The sequence below is a fragment of the Eptatretus burgeri genome, chromosome 3 (genome assembly GCF_056783735.1).
Source record: "Eptatretus burgeri isolate ZD-2024b chromosome 3, Ebu_testis_v1, whole genome shotgun sequence".
Lineage (NCBI taxonomy): Eukaryota > Metazoa > Chordata > Myxini > Myxiniformes > Myxinidae > Eptatretus > Eptatretus burgeri.
The window spans coordinates 105,267,319-105,285,473 of NC_140963.1; the positions used below are offsets into that span (position 1 = coordinate 105,267,319).

General features: G+C 44.8%; 1 protein-coding gene across 9 annotated transcripts in view; it reads left to right on the forward strand.

Moving 5' to 3' along the window:
• The window catches only part of LOC147030581 (uncharacterized), a 163,944-nt gene that overhangs the window by 111,396 nt on the left and 34,393 nt on the right, over positions 1-18,155 (forward strand). For 5 of the 9 annotated variants that reach the window (XM_085874795.1, XM_085874797.1, XM_085874800.1 and 2 more), the window contains 3 exons: positions 7,713-7,863; positions 8,129-8,204; positions 11,830-11,886. In XM_085874795.1, coding sequence (XP_085730921.1) covers positions 7,713-7,863; positions 8,129-8,204; positions 11,830-11,886 — 284 coding nt within the window. The remainder of the gene's footprint in view (positions 1-7,712; positions 7,864-8,128; positions 8,205-11,829; positions 11,887-18,155) is intronic. The other 4 variants (XM_085874798.1, XM_085874799.1, XM_085874802.1 and 1 more) reach the window with 1 other exon arrangement.

Sequence of the window (18,155 nt, forward strand, 5' to 3'; positions counted from 1 at the left end):
TCTGTATTGTGAAGTGAGAACGCTTAAACTTTTGACTTAATTATGTGTGTTTGTTTTGCAGGGTGGTAGGTGTGGGTTTTTGAGTAGTGAGTACTTCTGTATTAGTGATGAGGATGTGGCAGGGTATAAGTGAATGAGCGTCTTAGTTGGGGTGCAAATAACTTTGTCTCTTTTGTGCTTGTGACACAAACAGAGATGTCGTGTTATGCAAATTCATGAAACCACATGAAATTAGAAAGTTGCTCGAAATCAGTCCCCTGATATATTCATTGCAGCTAAATTAATTCAAACAATGTTGTAATATTGGGCTTACCAGAAGCACTTGCTCCTGAAGGGAGTGGACAGGAGGATAATCTTATCAGTCCCCATCGGTTTCACCAGAGGGGACTAGAGGTTTACTGTCTGTCCGTACGTCTGTCCCACCTGTGGTTTTTCAGTCCTTTTTCCCCCACACCCTTTAACTTGACCTGCTGTCAGGTCAAGTCAGATTAGATCTGTGCCTTGCTACAGGTACCTTGTAAACCTGTACTAGCCTGTTCCATGGTCAGGTGTCGGCGACTAAACTGTCTCCTCCACCAAGATTCTTGATGAGGGGGGTGCATGATATGGACACTCAGCAGGATTAAAAACAAAACCTGTCAAAGGGTGGAGGAGCTCCTTGTGAGCCAACGGCCATCCATATCTAGTGCCCATCTGTGTCTGCAGACGTCCTCCTGCTGTTGGGTTACTTTTTATCTGGAGATTGGTGGCAGGATTTGCACTCCAGCCACTGTCAAACCCATCATTCCGCAAAACATGGCGAAAAGCACAAAAAAAGCCTTCGGGACCCCCAATCGTTGATGACTGGAGGAAAGCCACGGGGTAACCTTCCAGGGTCAGATTGCGGCAGTGTGCGTTGGAATGGTGCTGAGGTTTGTCCACCACACAGCGGTCTCCTTGGGTTAACCTGAGGCGGTCCCTTCGGGTGGGTACCTGGAATTGTCTATCCCTAAGAGAGGATGATCACCCATCTCTGTTATCATCTGAGCTCAAGCGTTTGGACATCGATATTGCAAATGTCTCTGAGGTTCGGAGACCGGATTGCGGCGAGATCATGGCGGGTGGTTACACCTTCTATTGGTTTAGTCGCTCTGATGGTTACCATGCCCAAGGAGTTGCTGTAGCTGTGTCTAACAAGCTGACTAATGATAATTGAAGTAACATCGGTCAACGAACGTATTATAAGACTCTGGATTCATCACTCCTTGGCTGTCATTTCCCTGGTCTCTGTATATGCTCCGACTGAGGCGAGTGATCTCACCGTGGAGGACGTATTCTATGCCCCGCTCAAGTCTGTGGTTGATCAGTGCCCCAGGTGAGATACTCTTCTAGTCTTGGGGGATTTCAATGCATCGACTGGAACTGATAGGGATGGCTATGAGACATGTGTTTGTCCCCATGCGTTTGGAACTGTGAACCAGAATAGCACTAAGTTCCTTGACTTCGCAAGAAGTCATGGACTTAGGGTGGCTGGTTCATGGTTTCAGCGCCCACAAGCTCATCGCTGGACTTGGTATTCCAACGCTGGCGGTGTGGCAAAGGAGATTGACCATGTCCTCATTGACGGTCGTTGGAGGATGATCCAGAACTGCAGGGTCTACCGGAGTGCTCAGTTCCTCAATACTGACCACAGGCTTGTTGTAGCAACTCTAAAGCTGCACCTTAAATCCTGGAGAATGGTACCATCCCAGCCTAGGCTGGATGTTGCCAAGCTCAGGGATGAGAGAGTAGCTGAGGAGTTTGCGAACAGGCTGAGTGGACACTTGGGGGTCTGGGTGCTTTGGGGGATCCTGAAGAGTTGTGGAGTGCCTTCAAGACTACCGTCCTTGATGTTGCCGGTGGATTTCTTGTAAATCACCGAAGGGCGAAGAAGAATTTTGTCTCTTAAGTGACACTGCATACCATTGACCAGAGTCGTAGGGCCATGCTGAATGGCAGAGCTGAGTTGTTCAGGTAGCTGAGGTGTAAAACTGTATGTGCACCAAGGGTGGACAAGGAGGCCGATGTGGGAGAAATATGTGGGGTTAGAGCAACACCTGTGGTCAAGTGATTCTCGTCCTGCTTACAGGGGAATTCACGCATTGCGTTCCTTCAAGCCGATTCTTCGATGTACTGCAGTTTGAGCAGAGGGTGGTGGGCACTTGACAGAGGAGTCTGAAGTGAAGGCCCGTTGGGCCGGTTACTTTGAGTGGCTGTGCCAAGCTGATCCACCAGCTGTCGAGTTTGATGTCAGGGGTGTGACTATCCCTATTGCTGACCCTCCAATCAACTGTGGTCCATCTTTGTGGAAACACAGACTGTGATGAACCGGTTGAAATGGGGTAAAGCTCCTGTGATCTATGGCATCCATGCTGAACTTTTCAAGGCTGGTGGAAATGCTTTACTTATCTCATTGCATGCAGTTCTGTGCTCTGCTTGGAACACAGACATCATCCCAACTGACTGGAAGAGGGGCCTTGTTTGTCCTTCTCTGGAAAGGGAAGGGTGATTGCCAAGACGGCAACAACTACCGAGGGGTGACGCTGCTCTCAGTGCCGGGCAAGGTCTTTGCTCAGATAATTCTTGAGAGGGTTTGCCACCATGTGCTTGAGCACCAGCGTCCAGAGCAGTCGGGCTTTACACCAAAGAGGTCAACGATTGACCATATCCTTGCTCTTCGGGTCCTCAGCGAATGCATACGAGAGTTTCGGCTGGAGGATTGTTGGTCTTTGTGGGATGCCACCAAAACTGGTCAATCTTATGTCTGAACTTTACTCTGGTACTGAGAGTGCTGTGAGATGTGGTGCTACAATCTCTGACTTATTTCCAGTGTTACTGGAGTTCGTCAGGTGTGTGTGTACTGGCCCAAACACTTTTCAGCACTTGTGTGGACTGGATTCTGGGGAGGATGTCGGAGAGATCAAACTGCAGTGCATCGTTTGGAAATGTCAAGATCTGTGACCTTGATTTTGCAGATGATGCAGTCATCTTTGTGGAGACTCCAAATATCCTTTTGGGGGCCCTCGAGGTGCTGAATGAGGAGTCAGAGCTGCTGGGATTACGGGTTTCCTGTGTCAAAACTAAGATCCAGGCTTTGATTGACATCATGGATGCTGCTATCCTGTCTGTGGTGAGGATGTTGAGGTCACGGAGAGATTCACTTACTTTTGCAGTGATATTCCTGTCTCTGCTGGCTGTGAGCTCGATGTCAACAGATGTCTGGGTCAAGCCGGGGGAGTCGTGGATTCACTGGATCATGGGGTGTGGCGCTGCCAGTACCTGTGTGGGAGGATGAAAGTCCAAGTCTTTCGGTCCTTGGTGCTTCTAATCTTGCTTTATGGATGTGAGACTTGGACTCTGACCAGGGATCTGAGATGGAGACTTAATTACTTTGGTGCCAGGTCTCTTCAGAGAATCCTTGGCTATCGCTGGTCAGACTTGGTGTCCAACGAGCGGTTGCTGAGAGAGACTCAAATGAGATTTGTTACCTGCATAGACCGTGAGCTTCAGCTGCGGCTGTATGGACATGTGGCTTGTTTTCCTGACGCTGATCTTGCTCACCAGATTCTCTCAGCAAGGGAACCTTGTGAGTGGAGGAGGCCAATGGGCCGAGCACGTGCCTCGTGGCTGCAGCAGGTTATTCAGCATCTCACGGAGATGGGGATGGGCCAGTCATCTGCCTAGGGGATGGCCAGACCGAGGCCCCTGGAGTTCGGCGGAAAGTGGACGCAGCGATGCGCTGCTCCGGCGCATGCTCCCCTTCCTGATTGACCCTTTGACCTATTTAACTGAAACTTGGTGCATGGCTTCATTGTGATAACTTACAGAACAAGTTCAAGTTTCAAGTTGTTTCATCAATTTTTCAGTTCTGCCCTTTTGAAACTTAGAACATATCACATTAATAGATGGGTCAGTGTTCAGCTGCCCTGACTCCACCCCACTGTGTTATACCCATTGGCTGGACAGTTGGCCTGACTCCACCCAAATAACATATTGTGCTGCCATGGCATGAAGCAGCACATATGGCAAGCCTCAGGCCTTCGGTCTGGGTTTTCATCCATGGCCAAGTCCAATTCGAATTATCCCAGATATATGACCATGATGTATTATATATGCACATAAGCTGTATGCATGTTTTTTCTTCATGTTTGTACATCAGATTATTTTTAATATTAAAATAGGCAACGCTGAGAAACTAACGAAACATGGTGGGTTAGAGAGGTGTTTTTTTTTTGTATCCACTGTCAAGGCTCCCATGAGAGCTAACACACATAACGTACAACAAGGGGAGCAGGAGACAAGATGGGCAGGAGAGGGAAGGAAAAAAACAGTGTGGAACAGAGACACGAGATTTGTGGAAGGGAGAGGGAAGGGGCAGGGTAAACGGTAAACAAGATGGACACTACAGGGACTTTCAGGTCCTTCACAACATGGACTTTCAGGAAGGAAAGCAGAGAATTTAAAGGAGGCGGGTTTGGGGCGGATTAGCAGGGGTAGAAAAGATCGTGGTTTTGGATGGGGGAAGATAGAGGTGGTGGTGGTGAACAGCTGTTTTGAAGACCTGGAGGGATGAGTGGGAATGAAGAGAGTGTGGGAGTTTGTTCCAAAGGTGGGAAATAAGAGGAATGAAAGAGGGAAGGTAAGCAGTGATTCTTGATTTTGGTAATTTTACCAGAGGGGGGTTGCTGATGGACCTTGAGCACCCTGTGGAAATATGGGGGGGCTGGAGAGGAGACTCAGATATCTCTCTCAGACAGAGCGTGGGGGGGGGGCTGGAGTGGAGATGGTAGAAAACAGAAAGACCACCGACCTGCCTGCAGTGAGAGAGTGAGAGACCCGAAGACTCAGCCTCATCGCAGGAGATATGAATGACCGTGAATGTCTTGGTTTTCACAGCGTGAAACCAAGAAAGGTGACTGGCAGGAGCACCAGCCCAAAGGGGAGAGCAGTACTCCAGGCTGCGGACGAAAGCCTTGTATATGGTCAGGAGCTCAGGTGTGCCGGGGAGGGATTTGCACGATGGAGGATTCCCAGTCGGCGACTGGCTTTCGAGGCCAGCTTGGAGATGTTGCTTTCCCAGGATAGGTCATGGCAGATAGTGAGACCCAGAAGCTTGAATGAAAGGACTTCTTCAAGAGGATTGTTCAGAAAGTAGATGGGGAGATTTTCCAGACGGTCCTTTCGGAGAGGTGGTTGTTATTCATTTTGGTTCCGGTACTAGCTCGAGCGTGTGTTGAAGGAAGCTAATTTTTATCTCTGGTTTGTTATCCGAGTTGTCGTTATTGGTTTCTCGTCTGCAAAATATATCAGTAAATGAAAATTGGTTTTCCTTTTATTTTGCCGAATCGACCCAAACGGTGACTTTAGTGTTTCTTCATCGTTTTGGTTCTGGTATTGGTTCGAGTGTGCTTTAAACACAAACAAATTTTTATCTCCTGAACATTCATTGGGACCAATAGGGGACATGTCTTGCAAAGAAATTCTCGCTCATATCATCTTTGTGACAATTAAAACCATCGCAGAGTACCTGCCCAACAGGCAGTCTTGTTCCAAGTGTGCAACACATTTTTCTGACGCATCCCTTTATTTGGTTGGTGTATGGGCAACAAATTGCAGCCTCAATCGCTCCCAAAAATAGAAATAACCCAGGTTACTTATAAGAAGCAAAAACATGTGAACTGCTTTTGTGCATATGTAATGCATTGTAGTTGTATAGCTTGGATAATTCCAATTGCACCCCTTCCCCAAAAGAGGAAAATGCCAAGATGGGTGAAAAAAAATTTTTTTCAAAACTTAATGGAATCAAACAAATCTTGAACATGCACAGCTTCAGGGTGCCCTCATGAATCCCTGAAAGTTTAAGCTTCCTAGGTCAAGTCCTCTTGGAGGAATAGATGAAACGTATACGCAAAATACTTTCCCTCCATATATACATTTACAGAATGTAAGCTCGTGGACAAAAAAATGGAAGCACCAATGTAAGGTCGTAAGGTGTTGGACCACCACGTACGACCTGTAGACACCATGGCATAGAGTCCACCACTGTATGGAATTCTGCAGGAGGGATGTATGCCGCACCATTCTTCCATGAGAAAGTCAATAAACTCACACCTGTTTGGAGGTGGAAAGTGCTGTCTCAAGTGTCATTCCACAAGATCCCATCAATGATCAATATGGTGACTATCCCATCAAGCTTGTGTTCAGATATGGTGACTGAGAAGGCCATGACATATGGATAACATCAGTGTCATGCTCATCAAACCATTGGGTGACCACACGTGCACTTTGGATGGGGGCTATTGTGGGGTCTCCTTTTGCAGCCATGCGCGTCATAAATAAAGGCAACCAGGCTTGTGCAGCATTTTTATACACAACCCAAACCATGCTGGGATGTTATTTGCTCAATTAACACATGGACCACACCTGTGTGGAAGCCATTGATTGGTGTCCCTCATTTACCCAGGTGTTTCCTTCTTTTTTTTTCACCCTCTCAATGGTGAAGAATCACTGAAAAAATTATAGTTCGGATCCGGATCCAGATCTTCACCAAAATCTAATCAGTTCATCCTTGTCACACACCCAACCTGTGCACAAAATTTCATCGGGATCCATCCACAACTTTTTGAGATATCCTGCACACAAACAAACAAACAGACAGAAAGGGGTGAAAACATAACCTCCTTCACCTTTGTTGGGGAAGTTAACAATACAGAGCAATTAGAGACAGCAGACTCTTGCCGGGACTTGTTTAGTGTGGTGTTTGTGTAATTTTGTGCCGTGTATTTTGTGTGGTGTTTGTGTATTGGTGTGTTTTGCAATTAATAATCGACATAACTAGAACTGCCACTTTATAACTGCTGGCAGTGATGACCGGGTACCAAGACGTCCCGCTTTAATGCAACTCTGCTTTGATCGGACACTTGACCCTGACCTGTGACGTTTATTATTGTTCAATTAAATTCAGAATAGGATTAAAATATATTAAATTCAAATCAAATGGAAGACCAAATAGGTACAATATTGCATTCAAGTCATCAGAAGGAACCTGAACAAGCAAAAAACAAATATTGAGTCATTTGGAGGAACCTGGATAGGATTTTGGTTTCAGCTGCTACTCCTCCACTCTCAGACCCATCCATGCACAGCCAAGTGAGCCTTATTCAAAAATAAATGTATATATATATATATATATATATATATATATATATATATATATATATATATATATATATATATATATATATATATATATATATATATATATATATATATATACGAATCACTTCTCTGATTATCATGCAAAAATGTCAACACATTAAACCCTCATGGAATAATGGCACAAACCGTTCATGCATCATGAATTCGAAAATTATTCAGTTGGTGAGGTAATTTTTTTACAAAACAGATACGTGGTCCACGACAGATGACGTACTGAAATTCTTATGTGGCCCACCCCTGCTACACATCGAATTTTAGCCGAAAAATACAGTACATATAGATAGATAGAAGACATAGAATATAGATACAGATATACAGCTCCTTTTGGGTGGCATCGTTTGAATGATTTCAAATTTCATTCTTTTTTGTTGTGTTTGTTTTTGCTCACATATTTGAGATTTTAGTTTTTTTCCTGAAACATTTATAAAGAAAATTTGAAACTTGATTACTGTATTGATGTCATCTTTTCATGTCAGATTTTCCCCGACCTTACACAGAACGAATGCAGGGTGCATTTGATAGGGGGTTGGATGAGGGACCATGTCTTTCTCTTCCACCAACTCCTTTCGATAGCTCTTTTCCTCACAGACCGCATTCTCCCTTGAATGATTTCCAACAAGGCAGCAGGTAATCATATCATATCATGACGTGTTCATTCAGAGAATGTCTTTCAGAACTACAGTAAAAGATGCTCTTTTTCCCAGGGTTTATTCTTTACTTTATTTTATGACATCCTGTTAATTTTCTGTTGGTGAAACTTCTCCACTCGGAAGTCTTACAATGTTGCTCATTTGTTTCCTTGATTAAATGTATTGCACTTGTTTTATGAAGTTTTTTTTTTCAGCTTATAAAAATTCATACTTTTTCCTTTTTTTTTTTTTTAAACTCTCAGAAATGATCGTCAGTTTGAATATCAAGACCAACAAGACTTTGAAAGCAGATTAAGCAGCAAGAAAAGAGATGATGATGTGAGACAATGTCTGTTTGTACAGGAGTTTGTGCAGCCAAATATTATTGGCATATTGGAAAAGGGCAGCTTGAATGTGAAGCGTGCAGTCATCAACCTGTTTTTTCATTGTATTGAGCTTCCAATAAACACAGCTGTAATTTGATGCTAATATTTGTTACTTTCATAATTTTTACAATTCATTACTATTGCAAAAACAGCATTATGCAGCACAACAATATGAAATAATGTTATGTTTGCCGAAACCTGTGAAGCTTAAAATGTCGGAAATATTTTCGTGTCACTCCTCTATATATTGGCAGCACTTGTGTGTCAGCTTTTACTTGTTACAAATTGCATCATTGGTTGACAGGCATTGTCCATATACATATTTGAGGTGTGTGTGTGTGTGTGTGTGTGTGTGTGTGTGTGTGTGTGTGTGTGTGTGTGTGTGTGTGTGTGTGTGTGTGTGTGTGTGTGTGTGTGTGTGTGTGTGTGTGTGTGTGTGTGTGTGTGTGTGTTCTTATTTGCCGGCCACACCTTTTGACCCACGGGGCTCAAACCTGCCATGAAGACTGTTCACTCCACCAGAGTGGTTTTGCATTATAAACCCTCCCTCTTCAAACCCCTTACCCCCACCCCCACCCACCACTATGCGTTTGCTTCCACATACCAGATGCACCCTTTTACCCATGAGGCTCACTCACACTTTGCTTGAAATGTCCACTCCCCCAGGATTGTTTTGCACTTTTCCACACCTGCTCCAACCACACCCCCATTACCCTCATCACCCCCCCTACCCTTACTGTGCATATTTGTTCTGATTTGCTGGCCACACCTTTTTCTCCACATATACATATATGTATGTATATGTATGTATATATATATATATATATATATATATGTATATGTATGTATATATATATATATATATATATATATATATATATATATATATATATATATATATATATATATATATGTATGTATATGTATGTATATGTATGTATATATATATGTATGTATATGTATATATATATATATGTATATGTATGTATCTATATATCTGTGTATATACATATATATATATATATATATATATATATATATATATATATATGTATGTATATACAGGAGACTTGGCGTCAGTCGGCAGCGTGTAACTCGTCACTTCGCCTCAGTCGGCAGCGTCAAAAAGTCCCGAATTTATCTAATGTTAAATCGACTTACAGACTGAATAAAGTCTGTAAGTCGTCATCTCTAAGTCGTCACTTCGTCTAAGTAGTCAGATGTTGTCCGTTCCCGCGTAATGCAAACTCGCGTAAATTACCACGCCTAACTCGTCACACGGAACTGCTGCCACGTAAGAAGCCCGATTTCATGGAATTGTGATGCGCGGACTATTTATAACTGCGCTGTGTTCAGCTCAGTCAGCGTGCCGTCCCACATGCATCTGAAGACGTAGACAGGCTGCGCAATGCAGTCTCTGGCGAAGGAGTAAAGGATCGATCGAGCTTAGTGTTGACGTCCGATCATGGTTTTATATTGGCTTGTTTTGTACATCACCACACTCACTTTCACATTGGTATTGAGTGGTAGTCATCACGATGACTGTGTGTCATGTAATTTGTCGATGGCATATGAAAACTCATTCTACATTCATTCCAATTCATGAATTCTAACAGCCATTCATTCCACATTTGTCGATGGTCATATACCATCACCGATGGTATACGAGTTGTCTTACAGTTGTTCATTATCTTTGCTTTTGATAAAGTGATTCATGAATAACATCTTTGCTTGATCACTTTCCAACTAACCAATGAACCCCCACCTATGCCCCGAGGATTGTGTTTCCCTTTTGGTACAATAGCCGGCTTAGAGATTGTTGCGCCCTCTCACACGTACGTGTCCAGGTCATGCGCAACTTCATCCTTCACCCCACAGTCATCATGAATGTTCGCATATACGTAAGTCGTCACATGTCTAAGTCGTCACTTTTTTCTCGGTCCCGATGGTGACGACTTGTGCCTCGTCTACTGTATGTGTGTATATATATATATATATATATATATATATATATATATATATATATATATATATATATATATGGTTTTTTTTTGTTGTTTTTTTTTTTGGTCTGTTCGTCTATCTGTCCCTTTGCTTGTCCGCACAGAACTTTAATGTTTTTCTCTGCTTCCGCCTGTCAGATTGAGAGGAAATTTTCACCATAAGAGCGACTACTCATGTGGAATGTTTGATTGATAATATAATTATGACATCATAGATAACGTGGTGTGGCACCCATGTTGGAAAAACTTTGGACCTCTGTATCTCTGAAACTGCACCAAGGAAAAAAATTGAAACTTGGCACATGACCAGTACTCCTCGTGGGAAATGTGATTTTTTTTTAAAATGATGTCATAAGTACCTTTGTTATGACATCATAATTGCCTATGTAGAACGCGACATCTGATCAGTATGAAAATTTGAGTGTCATCTCGGGATAAAATGGTTCACAGAAAAAAATTGATGACATCATCGGTCACGTGATTTGGCAGCCATATTGTTTTTTGGTGTTTTTTTAACCTTCACACATATTCTTCTCTGAAGTGGCTGAACAAATTGAGGTGAAACTTTACATATATGATGCCTCACCATGCGGAACAAAAAATTCACACCTCTGACCTCATCGGTCACAGGGTTTGGCAGCCATATTGGATTTACCCTAAAACCCATAAAAAAATCTTCTTCTCCACAACGGCTGGACAGATAGATCATTGGGATACTTCACACAAATGTTCCCCAAGCCTTGGGGATACCAGAGTATGCAGAGTAATTGATGTCACATGGTCTGGCAGCCATATTGGATTGAGCGAAAATCTTTAAAAAATTCTTTCTCTTGAACCACTTAATCAATTGACATGAAACTTCACAATGATGATATAGTAGTAATGGGGAATGCATGTTTTAAATTTCAACCTGATCTGATGCATGGCCTGACAGCCAGAATTATTTATATTTTTTTGATCTGCGTTCTTTTTGTTTTGTTTTTTGGGGTTTTTTAATAAGGCTCACTTGGCTGTGCCTGGATGGGTTTGAGGGTAAAGGAGGAGCATCTGAAACCCAAATCCTGTCCAGGTTGATCCTGATGACTTCGTCTTTGCTTTTTGCTTGCTTGGGTTCTTTCTGATTACTCCAATGCAGGATTGTACCTATTTGGTCTACCATTTGAATTGAATTTTTTAAATCCCATTCTAAATTTAATTGAATAATAATAACTGTCATGGGGCAGGGTCAGGTGTCCAATCAAAGCTGGACATCTTGGTACCTGGTCATCACTACCATCAGTTATAAAGTGGCAGTTCTCATGATGTCTCATTAATTACATAACACACCAGTAAACAAATGTCACACAAAATACACCACACAAAACGATTCCAGGCGAGAGTCTGAAATCTCCGATTGTTCTTTTTCTTGTTTTTTAATTTTTTGCAATCCTTCCATTTTCAGAGTGGACATAATTTTACATTAATGTTGCATTGCAGACACCACTGAATATATGGAACAGTTTACTGTCCTCCTTTTGTTCAATGAATGTCATTAAATTTGAATGCGCTTACTTCATTATTTCTCATTCTTCCCAGCGTGACCACATGGACCCGATTAGAAGACAGAGTAATGTGGAATTATTGGAAAACCTGGTGAGCTACGAGTCATATATTTTTGTTTTATTGCACTACATGAAAGTACCTTTAAGTTTTACAAGAAAAAACACTTTCTTGTTGAAACTGTTTTGGAATCTTTAGATATTATTGCACATCTGAAGCACAAAAACAATCATAATAATAAAGAAAAAGCACAAAGTCAATGGAAGTAATTTCTGCCTTAGTAATTTCATCTGCCTTAGTTGATCAGCATTTTCTGTTTGTGAAAACTACATACACCATGGTCAGGATGCTACCAATGTTGTAGCAAGTAACTGCAGGTACTTAAAATCACCTGAAATTTTTTAATTTGATAATCTCGCCTCGACCATTCCCATCTGAACTCTTTAATCATGTTGTGGGTAATGCTGGCTCAAATCACATATATGTTTGTCCATTGTCTACTGTTATGTGGAAGGGGATGGGGGATCCATAGCTAGATTGTGGTGTGAATCGCATGGACTGTGTGACATCGTAGGTTAGATCCCTTCTTGTATGAGGGGAATTGCCAAAGTAAGTTGTCTTGTAAAATGTGCAATGAGGAGGCAGTGAGTGGTACCTTTAAAACAGTATAGCATGATAAAGTGAAAGGTTTGCTGTTTACACCATGTTGGCTCTTAAAAGAGCTATTTATGTTCTTTATACTTCAAAAATAACTCTTAAAGCAAAAGAAAAATAGGCCCAAAGTTTCGGGCAGCATGCTCCGCCCATCGACAGGTGGAAGTAACTGGCAAAAAATGGAATGCAGAGTTAAGAGAAACTCCATTCCCCCCATTGGCTGGTGATTGAGTGCTGATTGGCTGTCCATTGTTTGTTGTTGATTGGCCAGTGTGGTTTTGTTCATCATGGTCCATTGTCCTTGGTGTTTTGATACCTATGATTGTAGGTGTCTGCTTGTTAATGAGGGAGAGCCAGATATTGCTCATGGAGAGCCAGAGAATACGAGCCACCCGGTCAGGGTGACGGAGCACGAGCCACCCGCTCAGGGTGACGGAGCACGAGCCACCCGCTCAGGGTGACGGAGCACGAACTACCCGCTGAGGGTGACGGAGCTCGGACCACCCGCTCAGGGTGACGGAGCACGAGCCACCCACTGAGGGTGACGGAGCACTGGCCACCCGCTGAGGGTGACGGAGCACGGGCCACCCGCTGAGGGTGACTGAGCACGGGCCACCCGCTGAGGGTGACTGAGCACGGACCACCCGCTGAGGGTGACGGACCACCCGCTGAGGGTGACTGAGGAAGGACCACCCACTGAGGATGACGGAGCACGGACCACCCGCTGAGGGTGACGGAGCACGGACCACCCGCTGAGGGTGACGGAGCTCGGGCCACCCGCTCAGGGTGACTGAGCACGGACCACCCGCTGAGGGTGACGGAGCACGGACCACCCGCTGAGGGTGACGGAGCACGGACCACCCGCTGAGGGTGACGGAGCAGGGACCACCCGCTGAGGGTGACGGACCACCCGCTGAGGGTGACGGAGCACGGACCACCCGCTGAGGGTGACGGAGCACGGACCACCCGCTGAGGGTGATTGAGCACGGACCACCCGCTGAGGGTGACTGAGCACGGACCACCCGCTGAGGGTGACTGAGCACGGACCACCCGCTGAGGGTGACTGAGCACTGACCACCCGCTGAGGGTGACTGAGCACTGACCACCCGCTGAGGGTGACGGAGTACTGACCACCCGCTGAGGATGACTGAGCACTGACCACCCGCTGAGGGTGACTGAGCACGGACCACCCACTGAGGGTGACGGAGCACGAACCACCCGCTCTGAATGACGGAGCACGAGCCACCCGCTCTGAATGACGGAGCACGGACCACCCGCTCTGAATGGCTGAGCATGGACCACCCACTCTCAATGACGGAGCACGGACCACCCGCTCTCAATGACGGAGCACGGACCACCCGCTCTCAATGACTGAGCACAGACCACCCGCTCTCAATGACGGAGCACGGACCACCCACTCTCAATGACGGAGCACGGACCACCCACTCTCAATGACTGAGCACGGACCACCCGCTCTCAATGACTGAGCACGGACCACCCGCTCTCAATGACTGAGCACAGACCACCCGCTCTCAATGACGGAGCACGGACCGCCCGCTCTCAATGACGGAGCACAGACCACCCGCTCTCAATGACGGAGCACGGGCCACCCGCTCTCAATGACGGAGCACGGACCACCCGCTCTGAATGACCGAGCACGGACCACCCGCTCTGAATGACCGAGCACGGACCACCCGCTCTGAATGACGGAGCACGGACCACCCACTCTGAATGACGGAGCACGAACCACCCGCTCTGAATGACGGAGCACGAACCACCCGCTGTGAATGACGTGGCGGGCAAAAATTTCCGCAGTGAGTGAACAATTTGCTCAGGACGTACCGTGGTTCCGCTATCAACTGCAAGGTGGTCGGCAAGTGGCTTAACCACTCATGCCAGCACTGCAATTAAATGGTTCCAAAGAAATGGTTGGCCAAGCTGTCTGCTGCACATCATATTGGATCCCTTTAACTTTAAAGCCGGTCTTCACCGCACACGCAGCAGTTGATGAAATAAAATGAATTGGTTCAAATCATGACTTCATCCACAAGAGTTGCAGCTTAATGCAGAACAACCCTGGAGACATCGCAAAGTTCAATCGCCCATGAAATAGTCATTGCAGATAAAATCTGCCATCTTGCCTGCTCGTCTGTGCATGCGTCATGGGGTACATTGGTTCGGGGTCCACGCATACGTTCCAACTTTTGTTTTGAAAACGTTAGTTTTTCACCAGATTTGCTTTGACTCCCTGTGGAGTACCTCGTGAAACTTCCGAAAATATAGACACAGATCTGGCAGACGCGATGGATTTGCAGTCCCCCTCGGGGACGGCACGAGGTCTTGCAGGGAATGCATTAAATCATAGCTCAATGAAGCTAGTTTACACCTTGTATACCAAAAGCCAATGATTATTTCATTTTCCTTGGACAACAACGCATCTGTTGCAGTGGCATTCCGAAATTATTTACTTTCTGCTAGAAAATGAGGCACCTCTTCTCAGTCGCCAGCAGCAAGGCGTCCCTCTCTTCAGCAGCTGGGCAGTTTCATTTAAACATTGGAAATACTAGTTTTGGTTATATGTATTTCAGTGAGATGAAAGCACATAAGAGTTGGTAAGATACAATTCTATTTTATTTGAATATTCATCCATATTTCTATGGAGGTCAAAAGACTTTTGGAAAAAGGGAAATTTTACTGACAGTCAATTTAACTCCAGTACAAAAGTAAAACCTTATTTTATACTGTGTTCAATTAAAAGCAACAAGTGAATATAATTGAGGATAGCTGAATATAATTAGTTTTTCTTCCACAGTCCCCAGGTCATCCAGAATTCACAGTTCCAATTGAAATTAAATTTTACAAAGAAGGTCGTATATTTTTTTATCAGAATAGAACCTTGGGGATATGATATTCTCGTGGGATATCAAGAACCTGTGGGATATCAAGTGATTCTTGTCCTGCTTACAGGGGAATTCGCGCATGCGTTCGTCCAAGCTCGTCCCTCGGTGTACTGCAGTCAGAGCAGAGGGTGTTGGGCTCTTAACAGAGGAGTCCGAAATGAAGGCCTGCTGGGCAGGTTACTTTGAGCTGATCCACCAGGCTGATCACCAGGCTGATCCACCAGCTGTCGAGTTGGATGTCAGGGCTGTTGCAATCCTGTTGCTGACCCTCCAATCAACTGTGGTCCACCTTCGTTTGTGGAAGCACAGGCTGCGGTGAACCGGTTGAAATGGGGTAAAGCTCCAGGGATCTGTGGCATCAAGGCTGGTGTAAATGCTGCACTCGTGTCATTGCATGCAGTTCTCTGCTCTGCCTGGAACACAGGCATCATCCAAACTGACTGGAAGAGGGCCCTTGTTGTCGCTCTCTGGAAAGGGAAGTATGATCGCCAAGACTGCAACAACTACCGAGGTCTTTGCTCTGCTCTCAGTACCGGGTGACACTGCTCTCAGTGCCAGGCAAGGTCTTTGCTCCGATAATTCTTGATAGGGTTCGCCACCATCTGCTTGAGGACCAGTGTCCAGAGCAGTCAGGCTTTACACCAAAGAGGTCAACGATTGACAGTATCCTTGCTCCCCGGGTCCTCACCAAACTCAGACGAGAGTTTCGGCAGGGGCTGCTTGCAGCCTATGTTGATCTCTGTAAAGCGTTTGATTCAGTGAATCGGGATGCTCTCTGGAGGATTCGTGGTCTTCGTGGGGTGCCACGAAAACTAATCGATCTGATGTTTGAACTCTACTCTGGAACTGAGAGTGCTATGAGAAGTGGTGATACCATCTCTGACTTATTTCCACTTGATAATGGAGTTCGCCAGGGGTGTGGACTGGCCCCCACACTTTTCAGCTCTTGTACAGACTGGATTCTGGGGAGGATGTCAGAGACATCAAGTTGTGGTGCATCGTTTGTGAATGTCAAGATCACTGACCTTGATTTCACAGATGATGCAGTCATCTTTTGGGAGGCTAGATATCCTTTTTGGGGCCCCTCAAGGTGCTGAATGAGGGGTCTGAGCCGCTGGGATTATGGGTTCCCTGGGTCAAAACTAAGATCCAGGCTTTCAATGACATATTGGATGCTGCTGTCGTGTCTGTGCCTGTTTGTGGTGAGGATGTTGAGGTCATGGAGAGATTCACTTACCTAAGCAGTGATATTCATGTCTCTGCTGGCTGTGAGCCAGAGGTCAACAGACGTCTGGGTCAGGCCTGGGGAGTCATGGATTGACTGGATCATGGGGTTTGGCACTGCCAATACCTGTGCGGGAGGACGAAAGTCCGAGTCTTCAGGTCCTTGGTGCTTCCAGTCTTGCTCTATGGATGTGAGACTTGGACTCTGACGAAGGATCTGAGACAGAGACTTGATTCCTTTAGTACCAGGTCTCTTCGGAGAGTCCTTGGCTATCGCTGGTCAGACTTTGTGTCCAACGATCGGTTACTGAGAGAGACTCAAATGAGATTTGTTACCTGCATAGTCCGTGAGCATCAGCTGCGGCTGTATGGACATGTGGCTCGTTTTCCTGATGCTGATCCTGCTCACCATATTCTCTCAGCGAGGGAGTCTCGTGATTGGAGGAGGCCAGGGGGCCAACCACGTGCCTCGTGGTTGCAGCATGTTGATCAGAATCTTAAGGAGATGGGGATGGGCCAAGCATCTGCCTGCGGAATGGCCAGACGGAGGCCCCTGGAGTCCCAGCAGAAAGTGGACGCAGCGACGCGCTGCTCTGGGGCATGCTCCCATATCTGGCCTGACCTGATATGATATGAATGATTTAAGGTATAATTGGTCGTTTAAAATAAACCGAGAAGAGCTGAAAGAATTAAATCAGTCTTGTAAGGAAGAATATTATCCACTTGGTGCTGATGATGAGATTTGTGGAAGCACTATTATCAAACAACAGATGAAAGAATTTAATCAGGCTAAAATCAATAGTGATTTTGCCATAGTTTATATAATGAAAACAGAAATAACTAGAGGGGGGAGCACTCGGTAGAGTGCAAAACCTCTGCCGCCAATACTGCTAGGTCACTCAAGTGAACCTGATATCCTATTCATTCAATTTGATGTCAACAGTGCTCACAGAGTTATAGTTTGCAACTTTCCTTTTTACTTTTCACTTTTACATACTCAATTCATTCGTCATAACTGGATTCCTTAAGACAGGAATTGATTTTACGTGGGTATATCCACCTCCAGTTCCAAAATCAGCCGCAATTATAATTTTGGCATGTTTTTTTTGTTGCAAATCACTTATAACATGAAGAAATGCAAAAAAAAAAAAAATCGAAATTTTGTTGAAAAAAAAAAGTTGCAAAATTTTTTTTTTCTCTAACAATTTTTTTTTTGGGGGGGGGGTTGGAAATCACTTAAAACATGTAGAAATGCAAAAAAAAAAATTCAAATATTTTTTCAAAATGGCCGCCATAGCGGCCATATTGGATTTTGGACTAAGTCCAAAATCTAATGGCATGATCCTTGGACCATACCTAATCCCCCACACCAAGTTTCATCAAAATCCGTCGGAGTTTTTCCATAATACTGTTAACAAACAAACAAGCAGTCATAGACTGGTACTTAAGAAATCGTCAACTTGACCTCTGACCTTGTCTAATAAAAGCTGTCCCGAGAGAAGGTAGTGACGCAAACCAGAAGTTTCTACGATGATTCTGTACCAAACCATCAAAAATAGAATGTTTTGGATGTTTTACCTCACT